This window comes from Conger conger, chromosome 2, assembly GCF_963514075.1.
Source record: "Conger conger chromosome 2, fConCon1.1, whole genome shotgun sequence".
Lineage (NCBI taxonomy): Eukaryota > Metazoa > Chordata > Actinopteri > Anguilliformes > Congridae > Conger > Conger conger.
Window position 1 is genome coordinate 81762813 of NC_083761.1, and position 13635 is coordinate 81776447.

At 48.6% G+C, this 13635-nt stretch overlaps 2 protein-coding genes across 5 annotated transcripts in view; both read left to right on the forward strand.

Moving 5' to 3' along the window:
- LOC133115923 (nuclear distribution protein nudE-like 1-B) overlaps positions 1-7032 on the forward strand; it is a 39009-nt gene extending 31977 nt beyond the window's left edge. Inside the window, exons 8-10 of one of the 3 annotated variants that reach the window (XM_061225404.1) lie at positions 287-432; positions 1267-1304; positions 4924-7032. In XM_061225404.1, coding sequence (XP_061081388.1) covers positions 287-432; positions 1267-1304; positions 4924-4931 — 192 coding nt within the window. In that variant the 3' untranslated portion in view covers positions 4932-7032. The remainder of the gene's footprint in view (positions 1-286; positions 433-1266; positions 1305-4923) is intronic. The other 2 variants (XM_061225405.1, XM_061225403.1) reach the window with 2 other exon arrangements.
- A 3293-nt stretch (positions 7033-10325) lies between these two features.
- On the forward strand, positions 10326-13202 carry armc7 (armadillo repeat containing 7). 2 transcript variants are annotated; one of them, XM_061225409.1, is made up of 4 exons: positions 10326-11181; positions 11737-11880; positions 12677-13022; positions 13152-13202. In XM_061225409.1, exons 1-4 carry the CDS (start codon positions 11094-11096, stop codon positions 13153-13155), a joined length of 582 nt encoding a protein of 193 aa, XP_061081393.1. In that variant the 5' UTR covers positions 10326-11093; the 3' UTR covers positions 13156-13202. The 2 variants fall into 2 exon arrangements, with proteins under 2 accessions (XP_061081393.1, XP_061081392.1); XM_061225408.1 differs by lacking the exon at positions 13152-13202 and having other exon boundaries at positions 12677-13084.
- Positions 13203-13635: the final 433 nt, after the last annotated feature.

The window sequence follows — 13635 nt, forward strand, 5'->3', positions numbered from 1 at the left end:
GGTTGGGTATATGGTGCAGCTCCGTCCGGTCTGCTGAAATCTGGCCCTGGAGGTCGAAGAGGTTTTCATACCTACCTGATAGCTAATTGATCGATTAGTGCTCTGATTGGCCTGAAATTTGTTGCAGGCTTAAATCAGCCCTGATCAGAGTTCAGAATAAAAAACCAGCAGTACTCCTGGCCTTGAAGGGGGCCAGACCTGAACATCCCCGGTGTTGCTCGTTGGTTTTGGGTCATCATAAACCCGGGTTCCTAACGGGGCCCTTGCTTCTGCGTGCCGTTCCCAGGCTTTAGAGTCCAAACTGGCGGCCTGTCGAAACTTCGCCAAGGACCAGGCGGCGAGGAAAAGCTTCGCCACGGGAAACGGAACCCTGATCAACAGCAACGCCACAAAGTTCTCGCACTCGCTCCACACCACGTACTTCGACAAAGCGTGAGTTTCCCCGTTTCCCCTGAGCCTATAGCGCCTAGCACTTAGCACTGAGGTCATGGGACTAGCAGGGCTAACCGGCAGTTAGCGCTATCGGTGCGTTTTTACCACAGGCCAAACGCTCATTATCTGCTAGTTCCCCACTGCTTATCAATGGCAAGCCTAGTTTTTAGCATGAGCTTTGGACTGTATGAAGTTTTATTAGGTTACACACCTTATGTTTTCAGTGTAGATTCAGCTAGCCATTACCATCTGGATTAGTTGTTTATAACAACTTAAGAGTGAAGTAGCCTTCGGTGAAGAATGCAGTTTTAGTGAAACTGGGAAACGTAGTGTATGATCTGGACTGAAATTAACATCATCAACCTGTTATATGCCAATCCCTGTACCTTATGTTTGGCGGAACAGTGTGCCATGGGCAATGTGCTTACTTCCGTAGGTACAGTGATTCCTGAGGTTTGACTCATATTATCTGTGATTTAGGGTTTTGTCCTTCTGAATGCTTGGTGTGTGTGGTAGAAATGTGATTGATTTGCACTTTGTTGTACGTCGCTCTGGATAAGAGCGTCTGCTAAATGCCACGTAATGTAATAATGTAATGTAAAAATGGACCCATAGCTGATCTGCACTCTGTTTCTGCTCTGGAGGGTTAGTGTGATGATTTGAATGCCCTCATTGCTATTTTAGCCTAGTGGAGAGGTGCCAGCCAAAATGTGTGTTTCAGAAATTATTGCTGATGAGAATGTGTGTTTGAGTGGAAAGGCCTGTATTTTTAGACTGTGTGGTTTTAGACCCTGTGGTTTTAGACCCTGTGTTTAGACTGTGTTTTTCCCCCAGCAGGAGAGAGAGGGTCATTTTCCCTGCGTTTGTTCTGGGTAAAGAGCCGAAAACGCTGCATGCACCATTAACGGGCGTAGTAAAGTGGGGATAAGGCGTGCCGACATCACATCACCTTACTGGTGGAGAACAGAGAGGAGCTCCACCAATCACAGAGTTTGTTGGTGACTGACATTAAAATAACGCTCACGGTGATTGGTAGTTACTACTTCCTGATAATGGCCATAGGAATCCCAGAAATATTGCAAATGGTATTCACCAATCACAATCATAATCATAATCACCATCACCGTTGTTGTGTTTGTTTTGTTTTTTCCATCGTACTCTGCGACTGGTGGAGCTCCTCTCTGTTTTCCTGGATTCTACCAGCATTATGATGTCACAGCTGCCTTATCCGTGCTTTATTATTTGTGACCTTTAACCCCCACATTCATATCGTAGACCAGGGTCAGCTAACCCATAGAAGTAGACCTGTCATCTGAACTAACCGCTCTGGGTGGTGGTGTTTTTTTTCACCCTGGCTTCTTAACATTACACTGGTGTGCATTTGCCTGGTTAGTGGGTGTGCCCGCGGCCTTATGGGCCTATCACCTGGTCAGGAGCCAATCGGGAGCCAATCGGGAGCCAATCGGGAGCCAATCGGGAGCCAATCAGGGTGCACGGAATCTGCTGTGCTTTCCAGCATCGCTCTCCTGATTAGCGGAGCGTGAGTCCCTCTTGATTCAGGGTGTTAGCCGAATTAGGCCAAATTACGCGCTGGCAATAACCCCGTAATCCCGTTCTTCATAAAGACTTTTGTTCAGAAAGTCCTTGTTGATACCATGGGCAGTCTGACTCTCTCTCAAACTGAATTTGGACATTGCATATCGGATTGCGCCGGTAATTGAACCACAAATTGGCTGTAGTTTCACGAAGTTTCAAAGTCACAAGGTTTTCACGAGTTCCTGGCTGAGGCGTTCGTTTTTAATGCGACAATGTGCCCTACTGACCTGGTTCAGCGTCTGTAAAGTGACCAATAACTATAATATCTCACAGCGTCTCAGAACTCTGCTCAGCATAGTATTCAGCCGCTCGTTGCTCAATAGCGACCCCTCTGGTTAATCGGACAACTGCGGGAAGACCTGAGCTGCTTTCTACAAGGTTTACGTTAGCGGGTGAATTATGTTTGTTGCTAACGGTGGTCCTTCGGCGGTCAGTGTTGCTTCTTTTCAGGCCGTTGGCTAACGTCGTCAGAGGTTTAACGTTTGTCTTCTCGAAAGCAGCTCACTTGGCCCTGATACAGCCCCTCTGTCCCCTGCCATGACGGGAGTAGGCCAATGGAATCAGTCCCAGAGAATGAAAAGAAAATAAAACATTGTGTCAAAAGACAAATGTATACACACGTTGTATTGCCAGTCTCCACAACAAAAATTATCGGGACGGGTATATTGGTATCTCATAGTTGAGCCTCTCGTCAAATGGCTATGAATTGGTCTGTGCTGGTGAATCGCCCCGGATTTCGATCGCAGTGAGTTCAGACTGAACCAAACGGCAGGCATGCACCGTGGTGGAAACACCGAGACACACACTCTCAGGTTCTCAGGGCCGAGCTGGAATTGGAAACGCAGGCTACGGTGGTAGAGCCCTGAGCGGGGAAACAGTGGGACAAACGGCCGTCTCGAGGGTGCTGCGGGTTGCCTGGGTTGCCTTGGTTACAGATGGATTATGGGATGTTTAGTGAGCCCTCCCTGAGGGGCTGTGGTGTGGCCACAAACACCGTCAGTGTGTACACTGTGCTGCCCATACCTCTTCCTGGAGATCCAACACTTAAGAAACCAGACATCGTTCAACAGCTAGAATCAGGTGTGCCACATTAGTTGGGCAGCTCAGAACAGTTGGTCTGCAGGAACAGGGTTGGGCAGCTCAGAACAGTAGGTCTGCAGGAACAGGGCTGGGCAGGTCAGAACAGTAGATCTGCTGGAACAGGGTTGGGCAGCTCAGAACAGTTGGTCTGCAGGAACAGGGTTGGGCAGGTCAGAACAGTTGGTCTGCAGGAACAGGGTTGGGCAGCTCAGAACAGTTGGTCTGCAGGAACAGGGTTGGGCAGGTCAGAACAGTAGGTCTGCAGGAACAGGGTTGGGCAGCTCAGAACAGTAGGTCTGCAGGAACAGGGTTGGGCAGCTCAGAACAGTATCTCTACAGGAACAGGGACGGGACAGCGTTAGGATGAGTGTGCAGAACGAGGGCAGAGGGTTGGGTTGCAGAGTACGACAGGAGGAGGGCGCTGGGTATAAGTAGAGGGCACCTGAAAGCAGAGCCATCACAGACAGGGGAAAATGGTGTTTGTGCTGGAGTCAGGAGCTCACAGGAGCTCACAGACCCCGGTCTCAGGTCTGGACTGGCCTACAGTGAAGAGGACGGAGCTAGGCGATATCGTGCGATACACCACACAGGTCACGGCACAGGGCACGTGCATGGCTGCACAGCGTGTGTGTGTGTGTGTGTGTGTGTGTGTGCGCGTGTGTGCCTGTGTGAGTGTGAGTGTGTGTGTGTGCACGCCTGTGTGTGTGTGTGTGTGTGTGTGTGTGTGTGTGTGTGTGTGTGTGTGCGCGCGTGCGTGTGTGCCTGTGTGTGTATGTGTGCTACATCCAGGGAACTGAGATTATACCCAGACTGCAGATGCAAACAAATGACATTGTAAAAATACATTGTGTCATAAATATATTGTCACATAAGTGCCACGATGAGGGGGAAATATGGATATAAGTTGGCACAGGATGCTTACTGTCTGAAAGGCTTACTGCAGTCACCTTAGACCTCTCCTTGAACAAAAGACAAGTCTTCAGTCACTAACTGTAATTACAGGCGCCTTGTTTACGTCCAGCAGTTTCATCTAGAAAGGCATTAATATTTGTGTGGGGAACAAATATGAAGTGCCAAAAGGATTTGCTTTTGGGAGCGGTCTAAATCCAGTGGGTTGGTAGATGTTAGCAGACCTCTCTTTAACTTAGTCAATATGATGAGGGGGAGAGGGGGAGAGAAGGGGGAGGGAGAGAGAAGGGGGAGAGAGAGGGAGAGAGAAGAGGGAGAGGGGGAGAGAGGGAGAGAGGGAGGGAGGGAGAGAGGGAGAGAGGGAGGGAGAGAGAGAGGGAGAGAGGGGAGAGGGGAGAGTCAGTTATGGACAGGGAGATGGAAAGTGAAAGGTGAGCCTGCATAGCTGTAGTCGCCTGCTTCCTCTGGCATCGATCGCTGGAAACTGTCTCTCTGAGCGATAACGAGCGCTCTCACACACCTCCTTTGTCTCAATGGAAAAAGGGAGAGAGGGAGAAACAGACAGGGAGATGGAGGGAGAGAGAGAAAGAGAGAGAATGAAAGAGAGAGAGAGAGAGAGAGAGAGAGAGAGAGAGAGAGAGAGAGAGAGAGAGAGAGAGAGAGAGAGAGAGAGAGAGAGAGAGAGAGAGGGGTGGCTCAGGAATGAATGCTGTTGGACTAGCCAGGACAGGCTATCAAAAAGGCGCTGAGTCCACCATTCACCACACCCAAAGACACACTGCTGCCAACGGGCTCAAAACCTGCTATAAGAGACTGGGGCGTTGTGGGAAATGAGGGGTGCATTGTGGGAGTTGTAGTCCCGGGGGGACGCTGACCTCTCTGTGCTGTGCTGTTTGTGCGGAGCAGGGCAGTGAACGGACTGGAGCCTCGGAGCCTGGCGGCGATCACCGCCCCGCGCGCCGCGTCCCCGCCCAGCCTGCTGCCACTCAGCGTGTGACCCTGAGCCCCGCCCCCGCGCTCAGAGGAGCAGGGCCGGGCGTGACGGACAGCGGTCAGGACCGGACCGGACTGGACTGCAGGACAGACTGGACCAGCGCTTACTAAAAAAAAAAAGAAAAAAAGAAAACCCGCCCCGGTGCGTCTGTACACGCGGGCCAGTGTATATCCGCTTTTATGTACGTGTGTACATGTGTGTACAGTATGTGTCTGTATTCTCCTATGTCTGTAAATATGCCCACTCGGAAAACACGCACATGTCCTTACTACCAAGTCTTCTCCGTGGAAACACTGCAGCTTCCAGATCCCCAGCGGTCTATTCCTAACGCCTCACTTCACCAAGAAAAACACACACAAACACACACACACACACAACTGACAACGGTCCTCGTCCTGCACAGCCAAAAACAAAACAACCAAAAGTCTAAATATTTTGGGATATACTCCGATGTATAAAGGGATTTCACTAATGGGCTACGTAGCCCGCGTTCATGTTGTAATTATTTACGCTGAGGTGAGGAGGAGGATGATGAAGAATAAGCCCCACACGATGAAACGTAACGACTTCATCTACGGAAACACACGTTGCACTTTACTTTATTCCACCTCAGAGACTCATATAAATGATGGTGTCGCAGGTTTGTACAAACAGCCCAAAGTTTAAATAGCCAGAACAGAGACGTTTTATCCCGAGGTTGTTTCTCCAAACGGCCTTACTGTTCATAAGCGACTGACCGTCTCCATCCCACGACAACTCGGTTAGCGATAAGGGCGCACTGGTGGCTGACGGCCATGTCAAAAGGGCCTTGTAATCTCAAACCTGCATGTTCGCTAATAAATAAATAAAATAAACAATAGCAGCCTCGTATACTGAAAAGGCGGCTCTGGCTCCCTGCAGATTTCGTGTTGTGGTTGGGGCGATTGTCTCGTTTATGAGACTAGGGTTCCATTCCTTTTTCTTTGTTAAGCTCAACAACAACAAAAAAAGGCAATCTTAACTGAAATAGGTCCGTTGGGGCCACGCGCAGTTTAGAGGGTAGAGCGGAGTTGGCTTCAAGCAAGTATCATCAAGCAGAACTCGGCCGTCTGCCTCCAGGGTGCCGTTTTGAGAGCCTATCGCGCAGTCTGGCCTGGAGGCTATTTTCTCTGCCTGCCGCCTTAATCTTTCTTTCTTTTGTTTTTGTAATAATTTATTTATTTATTCATCCATTCACACTGTCCCGAGTCTTAACTCATGGTTTTTTTGGGGTTTTCTTTTTTTTTTTTTTTTACCCGTGTCTGCACTCGTTTGGCACACTGCTGAAATCTCGTCCTGAAAACTCCGCTTTGCAAAGGTAACGCGCTATTGGTCACGTTGATCATTTTACGGACAGGACACTACCGTTTTCAACTGAGCACAAGCGGTAAACTGTAGCTAGACGTGTAGTGACCAGTTGGTCACCGGAACCCTGTTTTGTGTTGATGAACTCTGTAGCTGCGTGACTCACTCACCTCACTCTGCCTCTTTCTTTTTTCTTTTTCTTTTTTTGTTGTTGGTGTTGTTTTACTTCACATAATTTTTCAGTTTTTAAGTTGATCTGGGTTCTGTGCTTTATGTACGTGCTGCAGCACTCCCCAGTTTGCGGTCTGCTTTGAAGCCCGAGGAAGAGGATAATTATACTCCCTTCCGTCCACTGATTGGATCCTCTGAAGCTGTGTGGAGTCCGATAAATCCTCTGCACTATTCACGTAATTTAGTCTGTTCCCACCACACACGACAGCACCTGTCAAAATGCTCCCGTGTACATAGGTCTGTGAGCATTGCCACTTTGCCTGGGATATTTGTATACATTTAAAAATATATATATAAATACCATTTTCGGCATTGTAGCTTTATTTATTTCAGATTGTTTTTGGGCATGTACTCAAATGAGAAAGTGTATATTATAATACATCTATGAAAGATCATATATCATGATGTAGAATTGGTTGTTTAATCTGTTTAATTCCGAAGATAATAAAAGATATTTACAAACCAAACTACCTACGTTTTTCATGACTGTTTTTGACTGGTCTATCAAAGAGATCTCTTGTCTGAACAAAAGTGCTAATTTTACTGCAGGGTGACTTGGGTTATTGAGTAAATGCGTATTCATGTCACATCCTTCAAGAAGCTCAAAGCTGTTCACTCTAAGAACGGTAAAAAAGTAAAACGTAAAAAAGCAATGCAACATTTAAATAAATAAAAAAATGCATGGCATTGGCAAAATCAATGGCATTGGCAAAAAATACAGGCTTAAAAGCGCATTACTTGAACATTAGCTTTAAAATGTGAAAGACTGACATTTGTGATGTGTATACGAAAATATTGTTTCCGTTTCTGAAAAAATTATAATTGCAAGCCCTTTTCAGAGTATCTGCACCGAAGTGGATATGTTTCGCATTATCCAATCATCCAAATTCAATATTTTAATTTTAAGAGAGAAGAACCCAGACGTAGTCCAAGTAATAATGCTGAACATGGAACAGTGCATCTTGGAACTGTCGATCTCACTTTCATGCACTGCTGCCCCCTGCTGGTGGGTTTTGGGATGGGGTTATTTGTGATGAGGACAACAGGACGGCTAAAATAACCAGACGCTTGTGATCATCTTAAACCCAAAACAATACATGCAGAATAATGCTGGCAATTAAGTCATTAAGCGTAGCCTGGGATGGGATGCATTCTTTCGGGAATGTATTCATTAACCGATAATCAGACACCCATATCCAGGATGACTTCAACAGATTATATTTAACATATGTTTTGGATGTAGTTGAATATTTCCTGAAGTCGTTTCGATAAAGGTTCTGCACCCAGCATTACAACTGTACTCCACACTGCCACTCAGTGGAACCTTCCAACAGTGCAGGCCAAATCAGACAAATCAGAAATGTTACTCCAACGAAATTCCACTCATCTAGGCAGATAACATGAATCCATATCACTCCGATTCAAAATTCATACAAATCTAGTTTAATAGTGTAATTTCACCAGCGTCAATTCAAAGTTGAGTGGACTTCAACTGGGAAATTTGCTTTTTGGCACCAGAGATTTAATAAACTGCATTTGCCCTGGTAACCACAGGAGTTTGTGAACTCCTGGGGAATATCAATCCTCGGTCTCCAGGCACAAACCCAAGGAACGCCGGAGATACCTCACTAAAACTCACCCAAAGTAAACTGTATCCCAACTGTAGTCCAATACTAAAAATAGCCAAGGCTTGAATTTTCAGTGTTCTGGATAGATAGTCAAACCATAAGTAAAACAAACAGGAGAAAGCACTCCCAGTTTCATTTACATTACATTACATTACATTAATGGCATTTGGCAGACGCTCTTATCCAGAGCAACGTACAGTTGATTAGACTAAGCAGGAGACAGTCCTCCCCTGAAGCAATGCAGGGTTACGGGCCTTGCTCGAGGGATTAGAACTACCGACCTTGCGGGTCCCAGTCATGTACCGTAACGGTTTCACTCCACACTCCACGTTCCACAAACGGCTGTTCAGGAACAGTAGCCGATATGGACAGAAAAAGCAGGAAATCCCCAGTCTGCCTGCATCTCCTCCCGTTGTTAAAGAACATGTGGATCAGGTCGACATTGTGTCTTGTGTACACACCTTTTAACAAAACATGGGAACCCACTAATTGTGCAGCTGTCTGACCAGGCAACTATCATCAGTCCAGAGAAAACAGCTCAGCACATACCAAATGTCACCTCCTTTTATTTGTGTCAACACGGAAAAAAAAAACCAATTCAAATCTGTCAAGTACTTCTGTTAAAAAATACATAGTGAGACTTTTAGATGTAGGTTTACAGTTTCTCCTAAATTTCTGATACAACTCAGTTATCAAATAACGCATAGTTCACCGTTTAATGCATTTGGCACTCCCCAGTTCCATTACACCCAGGTCCCCAACATTTTTACACACACACCGCAGTGCTCATCTCATGACTTCCTTAGGTCCACCTGTCCTCATCTGCTGAAGGATCCCCTCCCCCCCCAGCAGATGTAGAATGGTTCGTCCCTCTACACCCCCCACCGTCCGTTCCACCCAGAAGGGCCAGGTGCCGCGGCCTCACCCGCCGGCCCCGCCCTTCTTCTCCGCCAGCTCCTCCATCTGCCTGTGCCTCCTCTCGAGAACCTCCAGCAGCCGGGTGTCGTTCCGCGCCCTCTCCTGGGCCCGCAGGCCCGCTATGTCCTCGAAGAACACGTGCCTGTGCGGGGCGAGAAACAAGCTCCTCTGACACATTACATTACATTACATTGCATTACAAGGCATTTAGCGGAAGCTCTTACCCAGAGCGAAGTAAAATTAAGTGCAGATCAAACGCAGGAAAAAGTGTGAAGAGAGGACAGTACGGTTCCGAGTCCTAGCGTGACCATACAGATACAATCGGAACCCTCGAAGAATACATCAACTTACAAACTAGCATACCACAGTTGGCAGCTAGAATAACCCAAGTACAACAACACAATAGCTAATACAAAAACACAACAATATCTATATATAACTATATAAGTGCCATTATAGTCTATGGCATATACATGGTGGTGAGGTAGGCACCGGCACAACTGATAACTCTCCAAAAACATACCGGCTTTCTTCACGTCAAATTCCTTTCATTTGTCTCAAAGACACTTTGCAGAGTAACAGAACTAAAACTGGGTAGAAAAATAAAAGGCTCCTGACTATAAAGTGGGAGCCCATCCTCTGCTGGCCGGCCCATTCTTACAACAGAAATATTATGGCACCATTAACTTTTATGTCTACGCTATAAAACCCTCTAGCACTTACAAGTATGCAACAAGGACGACTACAAATTAGTAGTAAAGTAGAGTAAAGTTCCGCGGTTCATGCAACACCACTGTAGTGTGGACTGTCCGTTTCTGAACGGTAAGCACCTGCAACCAGAAGCTTGCTGGTTTGAATCTTTTCACAATAAAATTAGAAATGAAAGGTAATCTAACGCACTAACAGTAATCCTGCAACTGAAAAAGCATCTAAAGAATGTTACAGCATTGGATAATGCATCTGTGAAACAATAGCAATGCATCAGGACAGTCAAAGTCCATCTCCGGCATAAAAGGCGGCTCAATTACAACTTTACAGGCCAGTGACATAATATTTATATTAAGGATCCATCGTCTATTGTGCTCGTCTTCAGCAATCGATTTCCCTAGTAGAATCTACTAAACCACCGCTGTATTTAAAATAGTGGCATTTGCATAATAATTTGGGTTGTATAAATAGGAGGCTTTATGTCAAGTCAGGAACCTGGCTGATTACGACAGAACGCACCGTTACCGTTCTCTCACCTGTTGTAGAAGGCAGTAGCAAGACCTACGAGTACGGTCCCAAATAATATTGGCTTTGTAAGGCGCTTGCGAGCGGACAGTCGACTCTGATTCATGACCTTGGCGGACTGCAAGCAACGCAGAGTTGACTGCAACGGATCAAATAATCGAGAGTTTATGAAGCTCCTGCGAACTTCACCATTTCACAACGCAAATTCTTCAACCTGCCTGTTCTGCTGACCTCCCCAAAGTTGCTTTCATACACGCGCAAGAAACGCACGTACCATTCCACTTCCTGTCAGTGGAAAATAGTTTCTTCATTCCTTTTGCGGATACATTTATTAAAAAAAGAACCCCAACTGAAGTAGCTTGCATTGTATATCACTAAGGTTTTTAGGACTATTTGAAAACAATTAAAATTACGCCGTTACAAAAAAAAAAAAGGTATTCTAAAACGGAACTCAAATCGCTATTGGCGGCGGATGTGATCGGAAGAATATCGAGTGAGGACCGGAAAGAAAAACAAAACAAAATTGGAGGCGCTTTCGTTATAGATAGTTTGCGGTCTGTACATTGTGTTATACATTTTACAAGCGTCTATAAATATTCAAATAGGTATCTTAGTATAACTTGCTACTTAGATAAATACTTCTGTTTACATGTAAGGAATACAAAACCACTGTATTGTGGTCAGCCAACCTGCCTTGTGTCCATCGAGCAAGCTAACATTAGTTAACGAAACTTGCTGAATCCCTCCTAATGTCAGGAAGGGGTAGATTTCCTGGACCGGATCGGTTCGAATACCTCCAAGCGTTGGTGACCGAGTTCCAGGACACCGACAGCTCAGGTACTGTACCATAATGATCCGCAGATGCCTTGCTATAGGTAGCTGTGCGTTATCTAAGATTTGTAATCCCTTGTGTTATGATCTGATCTAACTAATCCATATGCGGTACACAATTCAAGGTAGTACACGCTTTTGGTCAGCAGCCACTTTTTCCTATAACTTTCAAGGGGCGACATTGTCTCAGGGGTGACGAGAGAAATGTGTCGAAGTGTCCCTGAGCAAGACACCTAACCCCCAATTGCTCCTGACGAGCTGGTTGGTGCCTTGCATGGCAGCCAATCGCCGTTGGTGTGTATGTGAGAATGGGTGAATGAGAACCATCAATTGTACAGCGCTTTGTATACAGACGCTATATATAATCATTGGATCTTTTTGGGGCTACGCTGGGGCTTGAACGACCAACCTTCCTGGGGTCCCAGTCATGTACCTTAGCCAGTAGGCTGTCGTACCGGAATGTGTTTAAATATTTCACTTTGCTGTGTGATCTTTCCGTATTCACGTTAATGTCACTCCGGACTCTAGCTGACTGCAGTGTTCTGTGTTGCTGACTTGCAGAAGCCAGAGAGCAGGTGTTGGCGAATCTGGCCAACTTCTCGTATGACCCCCGCAATATGGAGGACCTGCTCAGGCTGCAGGTGACAGAGCTCTTCCTGGACATGCTGACGGAGGAGAGCGAGAACTTGGTGGAGTTTGGGATCGGTGAGTAGGTGGAGATGCCAGAGGTTCTCAGCCCTGCTCTTAGATGCTCTTGCATCTGAGGATTCTCATCGTACCGTATTTTGTGTATGCTGTACACTTTGTTTCAGCGACCAGGTTTGAGTAGAGTCGGCAGTAGTGATTGTCACATCAGAATTGTAACGTTTGGTTCAGAACATTAATCATATATTTGCATACATTTCATTAACCTTCATGGGTTAATGACAAAAGTGATGTGTGAAGCAGGGGGGCCATGCACAGTGTGGGATTGACTCTCTCTCTTTCTCTCTCCCTCCCCCCCTCTCTATCTCCCCTCTCACTCTCTCCCCCCCTCTCCCCCTCCCCCCTCACTCCCCCTCTCTCCCTCCCCCCCCTCTCTATCTCCCTCTCTCTCCCTCTTTCCCCCTCTCCCCTCCTCTCACCCCCATCTCCCTCTCTCTCCCCTCTCCCCTCCTCTCACCCCCATCTCCCTCTCTCTCCCCTCTCCCTCTCCCCCCCCCCCCCCCCTCCCTCCTCCCTCTCCCTCCCTCTCCCTCGCTCTCCCCCTCTCCCTCACTCTCCCTCTCCCTCACTCTCCCTCTCCCTCACTCTCCCTCTCCCTCCCTCTCCCTCTCTCTCCCCTCTCCCCTCCTCTCTACCCCATCTCACTCTCTCCCTCCCCCTCCCCCCTCTCCCCCCCCTCCCTCCCTCTCCCTCTCCCCCTCTCTCTCCCCTCCCCCTCTCTCCCTCTCTCTCCCTCTCCCCCCTCCCTCCCCCTCTCTCCCTCCCTCCCTCCCCCTCCCCCTCCCCCTCCCTGCAGGGGGTCTGTGTAACCTGAGTGTGGTCCCGGCCTGTCGGGACCAGGTCCTGCAGAGCGACGGCGTCGCCCTGGTGACGGGCTGCCTGTCGAGCCGGCGGGAGGAGACGGTGCTGTCGGCCATCGGCACGCTGATGAACCTGGCGACCGCGGCGGCCTGGAGGGACCGCGTCACCGACCCCGCCGTGCTGCACTGCATGCTGCGCTTCTCCCTGTCCCAGAGCGCCCGGCTGCGCGGCCTGGCCTGCGTCTTCCTGCAGGACTGCTGCTCCCCCGCGCAGGTGGAGCGCGCCCAGAGGGAGCTGCAGGGGAACAGCCAAACCGCCCTGGGCATCCCCCTGCCCCAGAGCTAACCCGGGACAACCTTCCCCCTGAGCCAGACCTAACCTGGGACACCTTCCCCCTGCCCCAGAGCTAACCTGGGACACCACCCCTCTGCCTCAGAGCTAACCCGGGACACCTTCCCCCTGAGCCAGACCTAACCCGGGACACCTTCCCCCTGAGCCAGAGCTAACCTGGGATACCACCCCCCTGCCCCTGCCCCAGAGCTAACCTGGGACACCACCCCCCTGCCCCTGCCCCAGAGCTAACCTGGGACACTACCCCTCTGCCCCAGAGCTAACCTGGGACACTACCCCTCTGCCCCAGAGCTAACCTGGGACACCATGCCCCTGCCCCAGAGCTAACCTGGGACACCTTCCCCCTGAGCCAGAGCTAACCTGGGACACCATCCCCCTGCCCCAGACCTAACCCGGGACACCATCCCCCTGCCCCTGCCCCAGAGCTAACCTGGGACACCACCCCTCTGCCTCAGAGCTAACCTGGGACACCATCCCTCTGCCCCAGACCTAACCCGGGACACCTTCCCCCCTGAGCCAGAGCTAACCTGGGACACCATCCCTCTGCCTGGGACTATGTTTATTTGTGAAGAAGGTATCCGGGTCAGTCTCCACACAGAGAGG